The sequence below is a fragment of the Ranitomeya variabilis genome, chromosome 1, assembly GCF_051348905.1.
Source record: "Ranitomeya variabilis isolate aRanVar5 chromosome 1, aRanVar5.hap1, whole genome shotgun sequence".
NCBI lineage: Eukaryota > Metazoa > Chordata > Amphibia > Anura > Dendrobatidae > Ranitomeya > Ranitomeya variabilis.
The window spans coordinates 1,036,277,416-1,036,293,143 of NC_135232.1; the positions used below are offsets into that span (position 1 = coordinate 1,036,277,416).

At 45.7% G+C, this 15,728-nt stretch overlaps 2 protein-coding genes across 7 annotated transcripts in view; one reads left to right on the forward strand and one right to left on the reverse strand.

Annotated features, from left to right (window-relative positions):
• Window positions 1–5,974, forward strand: part of FGL1 (fibrinogen like 1) — an 88,235-nt gene extending 82,261 nt beyond the window's left edge. For both annotated transcript variants that reach the window (XM_077279664.1, XM_077279665.1), the window contains 3 exons: window positions 1,270–1,358; window positions 3,082–3,269; window positions 5,553–5,974. In XM_077279664.1, the coding sequence (XP_077135779.1) occupies window positions 1,270–1,358; window positions 3,082–3,269; window positions 5,553–5,712 (437 nt within the window). In that variant the 3' untranslated portion in view covers window positions 5,713–5,974. The remainder of the gene's footprint in view (window positions 1–1,269; window positions 1,359–3,081; window positions 3,270–5,552) is intronic.
• Window positions 5,975–6,159: 185 nt separating this feature from the next.
• Window positions 6,160–15,396, reverse strand: LOC143793063 (uncharacterized). Of its 5 annotated transcripts, none has more exons than XR_013220044.1 (2): window positions 7,922–15,396; window positions 6,160–7,761 (listed from the first exon to the last, which is right to left on the reverse strand). XR_013220044.1 is itself a non-coding variant. In XM_077279663.1 (2 exons), the coding sequence occupies exon 2, from the start codon at window positions 12,240–12,242 to the stop codon at window positions 11,016–11,018; it is 1,227 nt and encodes a 408-aa protein (XP_077135778.1). In that variant the 5' UTR covers window positions 12,243–13,765; window positions 13,797–15,396; the 3' UTR covers window positions 6,160–11,015. The 5 variants fall into 5 exon arrangements, 1 of the variants encoding a protein (XP_077135778.1); XR_013220043.1 differs by having other exon boundaries at window positions 7,890–15,396; XR_013220042.1 differs by having other exon boundaries at window positions 6,160–6,993; window positions 7,314–15,396.
• Window positions 15,397–15,728: the final 332 nt, after the last annotated feature.

Sequence of the window (15,728 nt, forward strand, 5' to 3'; positions counted from 1 at the left end):
GGGATGGATGGGAGGCGTTTGTGTCTGGGGGGAAAAGACATGCCCCCCAGACAGACTACAGGCGTTTTTAACTAAAAGAGCCACCTTGGGCAGCACTAATGCTGCATTCTGTCAAGGTGGCTCTTTTAGTTAAAAACGCCAGGGGGGGTGACAGGTTCCCTTTAAAGGGTCGATATTGACTGGTAGGATTTCTACTTCCAATAGTTGGTACTAGAATTCAAGTCCTGCCCCTCTCTGAAGAGATAATTTGGATATTTAATTTCCCAGAGGAGCATGCAGTATATTAAGTCTCCTCATACTGGCATGCCAGACATGGCATGTTCCTCTCCACATATAGAGCAGACACACAGAAGAAGACCCCTATGGAAGAACAGGGTATGAGTTCTTTGAAGTCCAATAACTCATCATAATGCAAAATTCCACCTGCTTTGGAGGTGGAGATAGGCCGATTTACCTCTTGTGCAGCTGCTCCAATGCTATATCTGCCCCTGGAGTGCAGACCTGAAGAATGAGAAAAAAAAATCATATTACGGATGCAAATCCTGACCTTACCACGAGTCTTAAGTACTGAACTCACAGCTTAATAGGAATCAGTTATGCAAATATTGGTCACCCCATGTGAAAATAGTGTTGGCCCCATACAGCAATGCAGCATGATAACTTACGCAAAACATTGCAATATGTTATATAGTACGGTAAATATTTGCGACTGCTTTCTTTAATTCATGTGATTTAAAGGCGCTTGCTCTGTATCATGCTTTAGGTGTGGTATTTTTGTTGGTTTCTTACCTTTGATCTCAATGGATAAAATCTCATAACAATAGTAGAAACTAGAGTTAGTGTGAATCTTTTTTGCAGGATCTGGTCCATCATCTATATCAGTAACCTGGAGGCCCTTGGCGTGAGCCCTGAGAATTCGCTCCTTCTAACTTCCAGATCCATGTCTCTTCTTGTGATTAGTTGTCCTGTTGCAACATCACTTGTGCATCACGGTGTAATGATGAAGGTGCACCAGGCTAGCTAATCAAAAGAAGAGCGGTGGATGCTGAGTGAGAGGAGCTATTTCTCAGGGCACCCATCCAGCAACCACAGATTCCTGATGTGGCCAATGGTTGGGTGCTGCGAATCGACAAGCATGAACTCTATTGGCAGTAAACCACCATACTGCACATTAATGTGTTAACAATCTGTAAAAGCAGAAAACACCTTCTGACTTATCAACTCATATTGCCTGGGGTTTTTGTTTTTTCTTTTGTCCTTCTCTATTAGATGACTACATCTTGAGAATAGATCTTTGGGACTTTGAAGGGCAAAGGAGATATGCTGATTATAAAAGCTTCAGAGTTGGGGATGAAGAGGTAATGCATGGGCCTACTGAGAAGTCTGTGCACCCATGAGCCAGGTTCACACATTGAAAATCCTGCTTCCATAATCACAAGACTTCCAATTTTCTTGAGCAGAATGCATTATTTTCAAACCATAAAATACCCTGTATGCCATTTTTGTTCATTCTTTAAATATTACATTTTTCTTGCCCCGTCTTTGATAAGGATGTATTAGAGGCATAGACCCTGATTCCAGTACCATGTCACTTACTGGGCTTCTTGTAATTTTGATAAAATCACTGTTACTGTATCATCTGCTGCTCTATTAGTCCTCTTGATGATGAGTTCCTGCTATGTAATCCTCAATATTCATAACTTTCCACCAGAGATCATCAATGAGATGACTGTTACAGCTGTACCTCAAAGAACAATGTGATTTTATGAATGAAAAAGCAAGGAGCCCTGTAAGTGACAGACACAGAGTCATGGAGATAGAATCGAGATCTCTGTCCCTATTTTGTGTTGCCTTAAGATTGGGAAGCATAGAACTGGTGGTGACAGATTAACTTTATTAGCAAAAACACAGCTAAAAATCTACATCTAAAAACTACAATCCATGTCCTGTAGTTCTAAGAGTACTGCACTACCACCAAGTTGGATTACAATATCTTTAGGATCTATCCTATCACATTTTTTACACGCTACCATAAATTGATTCTACAAAAATAATTCATTTCCCAGACATACATGCAATTGTGATAGAAAGAAAAAAATGATTGTCAAGACCTTAGTCCAGCGGCCACTTTGATAGTCTATGCCTGCCAGACCAGAGCACGGCATACCTCCTCCTACTTATGCCTCTTCTCATTAGTAATATAAGGTACCATGCGCACAACTATACAAGGGTGCCTGGGTAGGTTCCCACACCCAGGCATCCACAACGCCATATCTTTTCTTTATAAAAAGTTTTTACGAACTAGCGATCTAATTGTGATCTAATGATGCTTCTCAGCGAATCTGCTTCTTATTACACTGTAACTGATGAAGGTCTGGAGTCAAGACCGAAACGTTTTCTTACTACAGTGAACTACATTAAATCCCGCTTTTGATCACCTAAGATGAGTGCTGGGTTTACTTAATATATATCTTCTCATTAGTAGGCCCTACACAAGGTTGTTACATTGCAGGGCGAGGCACGCACGACACCGCAGTGGGCTACTAGTCAGAAGAAGAACCAGGGATGCTGCATTCATTTAGTTTGCATAGCTCTGGAGTGAAGGCCATGAACTATCAATGTTGGACCATGGTCTCATTTACTAGGGTGCAAGTGCATATACTCATTAAATTAATGAAGAACTTAAAGGGAACTTGTCAATTTGAAAATGTGTTTCAGTATACTTTCTGCCTAATATAGAGCAGTTGGAGCCCAGCAGATTGATATATAGATTTATAGGAAAAGATTGATTATAACTTTTAGTAATTGAATTCCGGGCTCATACTGAGCTGAGCAGTCCAGTGGTGGTCTCATCCAAAGATGGATAACCCTCCCAAATTGGTGTATGCACAGAGATAGCCTTCAGTTACAGAGTAGGACCGCCTACTGGACTCCTACATCAATTATGTTTCTACTGAATCTTCTGTTACAAACCTTTACATCAATTTGCCCAACTCCTCTGCTGGCAGATCAGATTCTATGCTTAGTGTAACACTTTCCCTTTCACTCATTTTCTCGGAACTCTCTTTTCACCAACCCTAGAGCGCGTACCAGATAAGTTGTGGAGAGTACTCGGGGACGGCTGGAGACTCTCTGACTGGAGGCTTTAACCCAGAAGTTCAGTGGTGGGCAAACCACAATGGTATGAAGTTCAGTACATGGGATCGGGACAACGACAACTACGAAGAGAATTGTGCGGTGGAGGATAAAGGTGGATGGTGGTATAACAGGTAACAAGCTTTAATCAATAAGAAATGTAAGGCATAATTTTTTTTATAATTTTACCTTTCATTTCAATGTCAAGGATTGTACCACCAGTAAAGACCGCCCAAGAGGGCCGGAGACGTGTATAGCTCCACCTCTACGCACAGTCTCATTTTATAGGCTATGCTTTAATGTTAGGAGTTACAGACCTTGTCCTTGGTTTACAACCCTAAATTGCTTCTTCAGCCTGTATGAAATATCTATTTTTAATTCTCTATAGGTTCAGTGCAGTTATGGGATTATATGTTCCTATATGTTAAAGTATAACTCAATGTATATGAAATAGAAAAGTCTCCCTGAACTAAAACAACTTAACTAGAAAAAGACCTGGTCTGCACATCCAAATAAAAGACACAAGGTTCTTGGTTAGCATTTGATCAGAATGTATAAACCCACCCACATCACATAGAAACTCTTTGTGGGTTCCTAACCTGCCAGGTGTAGCGCTGGGACACTACGCCAGCAGGGGGAGCAACCCAAGTGCTCCACACCACCCATCCTGCAGGCTAAGCCTCCACGGCTCTGGCTCACAAAACCTCAGCCACACAACACAGCAAAAAATGGCCAACACTCAGCAACAACAAATGAAATGATCTTAAAAACGCACCTTCCGTGTGGTCTCAGTGTAGTTATCGGATTTTATGTCCCTGAATGTTAAAGGTTAATTCAAGTTATACAAACTATAAAAGCCTAAAAATATCTTACTGAAGTAATGCCGCCATATACTACATTATCCTTTGCCAGTATTGCTTGTTTCCCTATTGTCCTTGTGCCCTGCTGCATTGTAATCAAATCTTCTCAAAAAACCAAGAACTACCTCATAAGTTTCTATATGTAACAGAAAGGCCCCGATTCATCATTTGGAGGGTTTTTAAGTCTTTTTTTTTTTCCTGGTTTTTTTTTTTATGTTGATGTATTTTGCACCAAATTCATCAAAATAGACGCACTCTTACAAACCTTTAAAATGTTGCATGCTAGTTTTCAACTGCACGTAAGAAGAAAATAATCACATTTTGCATCTCACTAGGGTGCCAGAGTACAATTACACAAAAATTTTGTTACAATTTGAAAAGTCAAAAATTATAAATTACACAAGTTGTCCACTACTTAGACAACTCCTTATCATACCCCACGCTTGGCCCCGATAAAATAAAAAACGTATCCTCACCACCAGCACTGGTGCCTTTCTCACGGTGTCGGCACTCGTTCTCCCCGGGGCTCCGGTGTGGTGTTGTGACACATGACCTCGGCGCCCAATCAGCGCTGTCCCCGCCTCCTGTCGAATTGATCATGAAGAGGAAGTCAGAGATTAGCTGCAGCCCGGACTTCCTCCTCATGTTCAATTCAACAAAAGTTGGGGACAGTGACGCCAGCGCTGATTGGGCGCCAAGGTCATGTGTCACAACAACAGTAAGGGAGCCCCGGGACCGCGAGTGGCAACACCGCTGGAACGGCGTCGACACAGAAGGTGAGTATAAGGCCGGGGTCACACTTGCGTGTGCAAAGCAAGAAACTTGCACGAGTCTCTCACATCAATACCCGGCACTGCTGCCGGCACTCAGGACCGGAGCGTGAGGCTACATGTATTTCTATGTAGCTGAACAACCCTGTCCCGAGTGCCGGCGGCAGTGCCGGGTATTGATGCGAGAGACTTGTGCGAGTTTTTTGCATTGCACACGCAAGTGTGACCCCGGCCTAAGCTTTATTATTTTATCGTGGCCAAGCGTGGGGTATGAGAAGAGGTTCTCCTAGTAGTGGACAACCCCTTTAAGCTAAAACATCTGTATAACCATAAAGGCAAAGCTAAAAAACAGGGCTGCAAATAAAAAAAAAAGTCATTATTAGAACCATTTTTATTCAGAGATAAAAAGATGCAAAAGGAATGATGAATCGTCTTTAAGATACCCTGAGAAAAGTGTAATACTAGCGTTACGGGGTGGTATTATGTCCGACAGCACACACCAGTAAGGTATAGAGAGCATATATTCTTCATTTTGGGAGAAATTGTTGGCAAAATCATAGGTAAAATATTTAAAATAACTATGATTTTTATTAATTTATCCTGATAATTACAAATCCATCGATATTAATTAAATATTAAGCATTTATATAACTGAACGCATTAACAGTTATCAATAAAGATCTACTAGTCTACAGGCTCCAGCGGTCTGATACAAGTATGGTCTGATACAAGTATGGTCTGATAATGTGTCGTCTGTGTGTAATGACTTCTGTGCTGCTTCCACCAGGTGTCACTCTACCAACCTGAACGGCCTGTACTACAAAGGACCATACACGTCTAATACAGACGATGGCGTTATTTGGTACACATGGCACGGATGGTGGTACTCCCTGAAATACGTCGCTATGAAGATTAGATCCGTAAACTTTGAGCCAAATCTTGTGTAAATATATATTTTTTATCTGTTATGTCCACCGACATTATGTTAAGTCCTTGTAGAAGTCTACACAGTCCTTTATCTCGGTTTGCCATTGCTATGTTCATTATGTGATGTTATACTTCTGGTACGTCTCTACAGCTGGTCGGACACATCAGATAGATGTTGGCGCACCTCGCTCCATATCGGCACTGAATGACCTAATGCTTAATTCAAGCTGACATGTTAACCATATGCTTAATATTTTTTTGGTGTTTGTTCTTTCTGTGTTACTATCTATATTCAAAAAAAATCTTGAAATCATGTAGTTTTCCTTCTGGCCATTGAGTCTTGTAAATTTCCTTTACAGAGATCACCTTTGTTGTGAGGATATAGATACAATAGGCTTAGTGGACCTGGGATTGGAGATACGAGAGGCTTAGTGGTCCTGGGATTGGAGATATGAGCGGCTTAGTGGACCTGGGATTGGAGATATGAGAGGCTTAGTGGACCTGGGATTGGAGATATACTAGGCTCAATGGACCTGGGATTGGAGGTACAATAGGCTTAGTGGTCCTGGGATTGGAGATACACTAGGCTCAATGGACCTGGGATTGGAGATACGATAGGCTTAGTGGTCCTGGGATTGGAGATATGAGAGGCTTAGTGGACCTGGGATTGGAGATATACTAGGCTCAATGGACCTGGGATTGGAGGTACAATAGGCTTAGTGGTCCTGGGATTGGATATACACTAGGCTCAATGGACCTGGGATTGGAGATACGATAGGCTTAGTGGACCTGGGATTGGAGATACACTAGGCTTAGTGGACCTGGAATTGGAGATACCACAAGCTTAGTTGACCTGGGATTGGAGATACAATAGGCTTAGTGGACCTGGGATTGAAGATACACTACGCTTAGTGGACCTGGGATTGGAGGTACAATAGGCTTAGTGGACCTGGGATTGGAGATACACTAGGCTTAGTGGACCTGGGATTGGAGATACCACAGGCTTAGTTGACCTGGGATTGGAGATACAATAGGCTTAGTGGTCCTGGGATTGGAGATACAATAGGCTCAATAGACCTGGGATTGGAGATACGATAGGCTTAGTGGACCTGGGATTGGAGATACACTAGGCTCTATGGACCTGGGATTGGAGATACAATAGGCTTAGTGGACCTGGGATTGGAGATACAATAGGCTTAGTGGTCCTGGGATTGGTGATACACTAGGCTCAATGGACCTGGGATTGGAGATACGATAGGCTTAGTGGACCTGGGATTGGAGATACACTAGGCTTAGTGGACCTGGGATTGGAGATACGATAGGCTTAGTGGACCTGGGATTGGAGATACACTAGGCTCAATGGACCTAGGATTGGAGATACGATAGGCTTAGTGGACCTGGGATTGGAGATACAATAGGCTTAGAGGACCTGGGATTTGAGATACCACAGGTTTGGTTGGCCTGGGATTGGAGATACAATAGACTTAGTGGACCTGGTATTGGAGATACAATAGGCTTAGTGGTCCTGGGATTGGAGATACACTAGGCTCAATGGACCTGGGATTGGAGATATGATAGGCTTAGTGGACCTGGGATTGGAGATACACTAGGCTTAGTGTACCTGGGATTGGAGATACCACAGGCTTAGTTGACCTGGGATTGGAGATACAATAGGCTTAGTGGACCTGGGATTGGAGATACCACAGGCTTAGTTGACCTGGGATTGGAGATACAATAGGCTTAGTGGACCTGGGATTGAAGATACACTACGCTTAGTGGTCCTGGGATTGGAGATACACTAGGCTCAATGGACCTGGGATTGGAGATACGATAGGCTTAGTGGACCTGGGATTGGAGATACACTAGGCTCAATGGACCTAGGATTGGAGATACGATAGGCTTAGTGGACCTGGGATTGGAGATACAATAGGCTTAGTGGACCTGGGATTGAAGATACACTACGCTTAGTGGACCTGGGATTAGAGGTACAATAGGCTTAGTGGTCCTGGGATTGGAGATACACTAGGCTCAATGGACCTGGGATTGGAGATACGATAGGCTTAGTGGACCTGGGATTGGAGATACACTAGGCTCAATGGACCTTGGATTGGAGATACAATAGGCTTAGTGGACCTGGGATTGGAGATACAATAGGCTTAGTGGACCTGGGATTGGAGATACCACAGGTTTGGTTGACCTGGGATTGGAGATACACTAGGCTTAGTGGACCTGGGATTGGAGATACCACAGGCTTAGTTGACCTGGGATTGGAGATACAATAGGCTTAGTGGACCTGGGATTGAAGATACACAACGCTTAGTGGACCTGGGATTGGAGGTACAATAGGCTTAGTGGGCCTGGGATTGGAGATGCACTACGTTCAATGGACCTGGGATTGGAGATATGATAGGCTTAGTGGACCTGGGATTGAAGGTACAATAGGCTCAATGGACCTGGGATTGGAGGTACAATAGGCTTAGTGGACCTGGGATTGGAGATACACTAGGCTTAGTGGACCTGGGATTGGAGATACCACAGGCTTAGTTGACCTGGGATTGGAGATACAATAGGCTTAGTGGACCTGGGATTGAAGATACACTACGCTTAGTGGACCTGGGATTGGAGGTACAATAGGCTTAGTGGTCCTGGGATTGGAGATACACTAGGCTCAATGGACCTGGGATTGGAGATACGATAGGCTTAGTGGACCTGGGATTGGAGATACACTAGGCTCAATGGACCTGGGATTGGAGATACGATAGGCTTAGTGGACCTGGGATTGGAGATACACTAGGCTTAGTGGACCTGGGATTGGAGATACCACAAGCTTAGTTGACCTGGGATTGGAGATACAATAGGCTTAGTGGACCTGGGATTGAAGATACACTACGCTTAGTGGACCTGGGATTGGAGGTACAATAGGCTTAGTGGTCCCGGGATTGGAGATACACTAGGCTCAATGGACCTGGGATTGGAGATATGGAGCGCCCCCACACCGCCGCAGGGCCTAGGGGTACCCGGAGCCGGGCCGCTGGGTCTCAGTCCTGGGGTTGTCACGGTGGCTAGACCCGGTCCGTGGCCCTGTCTGTCAGTGGGGGACGTCCGGTAGAATAAGTGATGATTATGGTGCAGTAACGGTGGTGTAGCGGTGCAGTTGTGGGGTGCAGGTCGCGGTAAATAACGAGGACACCAGGTTGCAGTCTCTTTACCTCTTTACTGGAGATCTCTCAGTCCGCAGTCCAGAATACGGTTCACCAGGCTGCGCAAGTCCGGTCGGTCCGATGGCACTTCCAGAGTTCTCCTCACAGGTGGAAATCAGTGCCCTCCTTCTTAGCGCTATGTGTTGTAGTCCTTCCCTGCTGTGCTCACGGAAAGTACCCCACAACTGTTGTGTCTGTTTCTTAAGTTCCCTCACAACTCGATTCACTGATGTTCTTCTCGTATTCCATCCCTCCCTGTTATTCAGGTTGGAACGGCACCCGTTTGTCAGGTAGGACTGGAGTTCTTCCGGGACCCTAGAGACGCCCCTCTCCCGCAATTGCCCCCCAAGACTTCATAGGTGATATGTGGTAGACAGCCCGCCTTAAACTGACTGCCCTGCCGCTGTTTGGAGTATGGCTTGAAGCTGTATGCTATTCCACTCCCTCGGCGTTCCGGCCACCGGTAATGCGCCTCAGTAGGATGTTGCTCCGGTCCTACAGCATGACCCCTACTGGTATTCTCCTTTTTGCTTGATCTCGTTTCTCACTCAGCACAATCTATCTCGCTTCTAGTCCTTTCTTGGGCACCGCCGCTATGCTGAGCAGGCACGGTCCCGTTACGTTCTTTCCAATGCCAAGCCTCTGTCAGGATCCCACCCCTGACAGAGACCCTACTGTCTCTTCCTCCACAACACCCCCTGCCACAAGGTGTTGCTTCGTTCAATCCAGTCAGCTTTCTCCTCTAACTTCCTGCCTGACCCCCAGTTTACCCACTATGGTGGGGAGTGGCCTAATGAATAGAACCCTTAGCTCCCCCCGGAGGCCCTGCTGTGAAACATATTGGTGTCTGTGATACCTGCTCAGAGGAACTCCTTCAGTGCCATCGAACGCACCATGGCTCCCCATAGTGGCGGATCCACAGTACTGCAACGACCAGGACCCTGGGGCGCTGCACTCCCCCCTGGTTAAACACAGTACTCCGGGACTGGGAAGAAAACAACAATACAGGTTAGCAAAAAGACATACAATTTTGTTGAGTGCAAAACAATAAGTATACTTGAACAGGCTTCCCTTTATGGGAGGTGAGGACACTTTTAACGTTACAAACATAATTAAATATCATAGCAACAGGCTCCAATTAACTCTCATTACCCAACCGGGTATTCTACTAGGTGCAAACATTATTGACCAATAATTTAACTTTGCCTTTAAGGATATACACTCTTAATCCGCTAAAGACCTTCCTATAATCACATTATAAGGTATTTTAACTTTGCATTCGCCTTCTTTGGAATCTGCAGGACCGCCTGTCCTAACGGCACCAGACCTACTGCCTCTCCTTTCTATTACAGGACCGCCCCGTTCAGCCAGGGCCTACTGCCTTTTCAACTACTATACACAGTATAGAACATAACTTTTCTTTCAGTTTGAGAACACTGAGCCGGCTCTACTTGGCTCCTATAAGGACTCACTCACTAACCCCTACGGGTTCTCTTTCTGTCCTTAGTAACACATTATTAACTTTCTATGGGGACTCAGGGTTTACCTTCTATCCTCACCTTCGTTATTACTTCCTTTCTTTCAACTATGCAGGACTCTAATTCCTCCCCTACGGGCTCTCTGCATCTTTCTTTTTAAAGAACATTATCTAGGTTTCACATTTCAAACAGATTAAACACACATAACTTTTCTTTATGCAAAAACAGTTACATTTCTTCCAGAGCATCATCATATTACTGTTCTAAAACAGTATCACTTTTCAAGTTCAGGTCAAACATCCCCTTTAAGAGGGGATCAAGTCTTTCTGAGGTAGCTCGTCTTCTCAGCCTACCAGTTCCCGCTCAGCAAAGGTTCCAGAACGGTATCTTCGCAAAGAGTCTTTAAGTAAAACCAGTAGAAAGCGCCTTTAAGAAGGTGCAAACTATTTACAAGAAAGTTTGGATCATGCACTGTTCATGATTTCTCAGTTTGTAAAACTTGTGCAAAACTGGTAGGAAAAGCAAACAATAGGGATCCCGGGTCAACTAAGGGATCCATAAAGAGTTAACCCTGAACGGGTTTAGCAGCAAACAGTACACAAACAGTTAACTGGAAAACTATTTACATTTTCGGGTTTCCGAGGTTTACTCTTGTTCAGGTGGCCGGGGGTCCGGGCCTCCGGCTGCCGTGGCGCCGGTGCCCGTGGCCCGAACGTGAAGGTGAACTCGGCTGGCCAACTCGGTGGCTGCTACCAGGCGCACCGTTGCAATGGTGACAAGGTCGGGTGCTCCTGGGACCAGGTCCGGAGTAGTGAGTGTCGCGGCTCCAGACATACACCGCCGAACGTTCCGTGCATACCACCCGAGCGGGTTCTGGTGGCGGTTGTAGGTCACCTGATCCCCCTTTTGCAACGGTTCTCTGCCTCGGCCACAGCAGGGAGTCCTTACGTTACAGTGCGCAACAAAAACATCAGTATCCAATCCCGGCTCATGTATGAGGCCCCATCCCCTTTTTACATGGTAGGCCAACACAGTTCCCCGCCTGACCGCGTCTCGGTCATCCCATGCCGGAGGGGATTGTTGTACTTTCAATGGACCCATCAACTCGACCTCTTTCCGTCCTTCCCAATGTAGGATCAAGCACTGTCTATATTGTTCCCACGTAAGCACCGCAAGAGTGAATCCGTTCTCCCGGGATCCATCTGTCCCAACCCAGGGGTTGTCCCACCGAAGAACTACCCCGTCTGGGCTCACATCCACAGGTTCCCCCATTCTAGTCGGCAGCGGTGGCACCATCCTTCCCAGGGCATCGGGGGGTAATACCATTAACCCCGCCGAGAAGCGTCGACCCTCACTGAGATGGGGGCCGATCGTGGAAGCGGGCTCGTGGGGGGGCGCAGGGGCGCTTTCCGTACCTGCGCCTGATGTGGTTCCATCGATGCCGATCTGGTCCATTAACAAGGGTGCTGGAATCGGCCGCAGCCCGGACCGCGGCTCCTCCGATGCGGTCCCCGAACGCTGTTCCGCTCGCTGTGGTTCCTCCTCCGCTGACTCCGAGGCCAGGATTGGGGGACTCGGCTCCGCTATCTGTTCCAAAGGCTTCGGATCCGCCGGCTGTAGAGGACACGGGTCCACCTCTAGTGAACGAGGGTAAGCCGGGACTGCTCCTTCCCCGTTCCGGCACTCGCTGTTCTTCATCATGATCTGCTGATCGGTGGCAATGCATGCATCTGACTCCGCCATTTCTCCAAGGTCGGGCTTCTTCATCACCCGCTTCCCGCCGTTGCAAATCAGGAGGTTGTCCTCTGCTTTGGGGCAGGTCATCTCCTTGCAGCCAGAAGCGCAGGGGGCGGTATCCATTTTTCGCGCCATTCTGGTAGTCTCCTCCCATAGCACGCCCTCCTTCTTCTCCGAAGTAGCAATGGCGGCGGCTTTTGGCGGGAACTTCTCTTGGTCAATGGTAGCACACAGTCTTTGCAATAAAGTACAGTTCAAGCACAACAAATCACAGTTCCAAGGCACACATGACCTGATTCTTCAGGCTTAAGTAGATCCTGTTCGTGACGCCAAGTTGGAGCGCCCCCACACCGCCGCAGGGCCTAGGGGTACCCGGAGCCGGGCCGCTGGGTCTCAGTCCTGGGGTTGTCACGGTGGCTAGACCCGGTCCGTGGCCCTGTCTGTCAGTGGGGGACGTCCGGTAGAATAAGTGATGATTATGGTGCAGTAACGGTGGTGTAGCGGTGCAGTTGTGGGGTGCAGGTCGCGGTAAATAACGAGGACACCAGGTTGCAGTCTCTTTACCTCTTTACTGGAGATCTCTCAGTCCGCAGTCCAGAATACGGTTCACCAGGCTGCGCAAGTCCGGTCGGTCCGATGGCACTTCCAGAGTTCTCCTCACAGGTGGAAATCAGTGCCCTCCTTCTTAGCGCTATGTGTTGTAGTCCTTCCCTGCTGTGCTCACGGAAAGTACCCCACAACTGTTGTGTCTGTTTCTTAAGTTCCCTCACAACTCGATTCACTGATGTTCTTCTCGTATTCCATCCCTCCCTGTTATTCAGGTTGGAACGGCACCCGTTTGTCAGGTAGGCCTGGAGTTCTTCCGGGACCCTAGAGACGCCCCTCTCCCGCAATTGCCCCCCAAGACTTCATAGGTGATATGTGGTAGACAGCCCGCCTTAAACTGACTGCCCTGCTGCTGTTTGGAGTATGGCTTGAAGCTGTATGCTATTCCACTCCCTCGGCGTTCCGGCCACCGGTAATGCGCCTCAGTAGGATGTTGCTCCGGTCCTACAGCATGACCCCTACTGGTATTCTCCTTTTTGCTTGATCTCGTTTCTCACTCAGCACAATCTATCTCGCTTCTAGTCCTTTCTTGGGCACCGCCGCTATGCTGAGCAGGCACGGTCCCGTTACGTTCTTTCCAATGCCAAGCCTCTGTCAGGATCCCACCCCTGACAGAGACCCTACTGTCTCTTCCTCCACAACACCCCCTGCCACAAGGTGTTGCTTCGTTCAATCCAGTCAGCTTTCTCCTCTAACTTCCTGCCTGACCCCCAGTTTACCCACTATGGTGGGGAGTGGCCTAATGAATAGAACCCTTAGCTCCCCCCGGAGGCCCTGCTGTGAAACATATTGGTGTCTGTGATACCTGCTCAGAGGAACTCCTTCAGTGCCATCGAACGCACCATGGCTCCCCATAGTGGCGGATCCACAGTACTGCAACGACCAGGACTCTGGGGCGCTGCAGATACGATAGGCTTAGTGGACCTGGGATTGGAGATACACTAGGATCAATAGACCTGGGATTGGAGATACGATAGGCTTAGTGGTCCTGGGATTGGAGATACGATAGGCTTAGTGGACCTGGGATTGGAGGTACAATAGGCTTAGTGGACCTGGGAATGGATATACAATAGCCTAGTGGACCTGGGATTGGAGGTACAATAGGCTTAGTGGACCTGGGATTGGAGGTACAATAGGCTTGGTGGACCTGGGATTGGAGATAAAAGATATATCTGTTGACAGCAGCTACATTGATATCAATGAAAATGTAATGACCACAGCAGTCTGTTTGGTTTAATAACACTGGTCAACGCAATTTTTCTGGCAAAAGGTTTTAAAACCTATTTTAAGTCAATTTTGGCTGCTGATTACGAATATGAACCCCGTTTTTGGCTATCACATCAGGATTTCGAGATATTTTCAATTTTTGATGAAAATTACTCCTATCTAATGTTTTATGATAAAAACACATGCTTTTCGATACTACATTGTATATTTTTAATTAAGGAATAACAAAGATTACAAAGTCTATGTACAGCAAATCAAATATACTTACAGAATTAAACTACAAAATATAAAAACACATATATATGGCACACAGATGAATGGCAAATGGCAGTTATTTGAACTTTTTTTTCTTGGCTGATCTGTGATGTACAGCTTCTGGGTTGTCTCTCATCAAGCTCCAGCAATAGTCAGCCATCATTTGTGAGTCCCACCAGCCTTGATACCGTTTTTCCATTGTTTTAATGTCCTGATGTAAACGCTCCCCTTGTTCCTCACTCACATCCCCAAGGTTCTCTGGAAAAAAAGTCCAAATGGCTGTGTAAATAGTGAATCTTGATACTCATTCTACAGCCAAGATTTCGCAGACTCATTAGTAGCTCTTCCACAATCTCTTCATAGTTGTCTGTTGTCTGTCGTCTGCTTTCTTATTCCCTAGAAAATTCTGCACCACATTACAAAATGCATTCCAAGCTCTTTCTTCTGTCTCATTCATTGATGTGATAAAATTTGGGTCTCTCATAAGTGTTCTTATTTGAGGTCCATCAAATATTCCAGCCTTTTCCTTCTCTTCAATAAGACCAGGAAAAGTTGAACATATATAGTTAAAGCATTCTCCACTGTGATTGAGAGCTTTGACGAACTGCTTCATCAATACAAGTTTTATGTGTAAGGGAGGAAAGACAATGTCCTTCCTATCCACTAGAGGATCATGGATGACATTCTTATCGCCAGATGCCAAACTCTGTCGCTGAGGCCATTCAGTTTTCACCCAATGCTCTGCTGTAGCTCTACTGTCCCAGTAGCACAGAAAACAAGGGTGTTATCATAACAAATGGGAATTATGCATGTTCAAAGAAAACAAAGATATTCTCACATTTATTGGGAGACTAAATGAAAACTAAATTTGCCTTAGTGAACCGTATAAACCCGCACTTTTCATACACTACTTATATTTATCATGGAATTCTTGAAAATGGGCTATATACCTGTAGCACAAAAACGTGATGTGATAGAGAAATAATAAGATCAGATTTGAATTCAGCACCCTCAAATTAGTCTAAAACTGTTCTTAAAGTCTATGCCAGGAATTTTTTTTTTGTAGACCAGTGTAATTAGAAGTCATTGAAGTTACCATTTAAAGGAGCACTCCAACATTTTTGTTTATCCCTTTCTTAGCTATCTGGTGCAGACTAGCGTATATTCTCTCATCCGAGAAAATCGGGTTGATTATGAATATCGCAAACTGATGAAACTCTGATTAGAGTGTGATCCAATTCCCTGGTATGAGGAGAAGGAGAAAAAAATGTCTCCATCTTCCCCATTCTGTCAGTCAGTGGAAATCATACTGCACTCAGCTGCCATGGCAGTGCATTTGCAAAAATTTTTTACATTTCTGTTTTTTTTTCAGTCAAGATGGGGTGCACAGTGTATATTAATGAGAAAAAAATGAACTTTTTTTGAATTTACCAAATGGCTGCAATGAAACAAAGAGTGAAAAATTTAAAGGGATCTGAATACTTTCTGTACCCACTGTATAAGGCTGCCGTCACACTAGCAGGATTTGGTCAG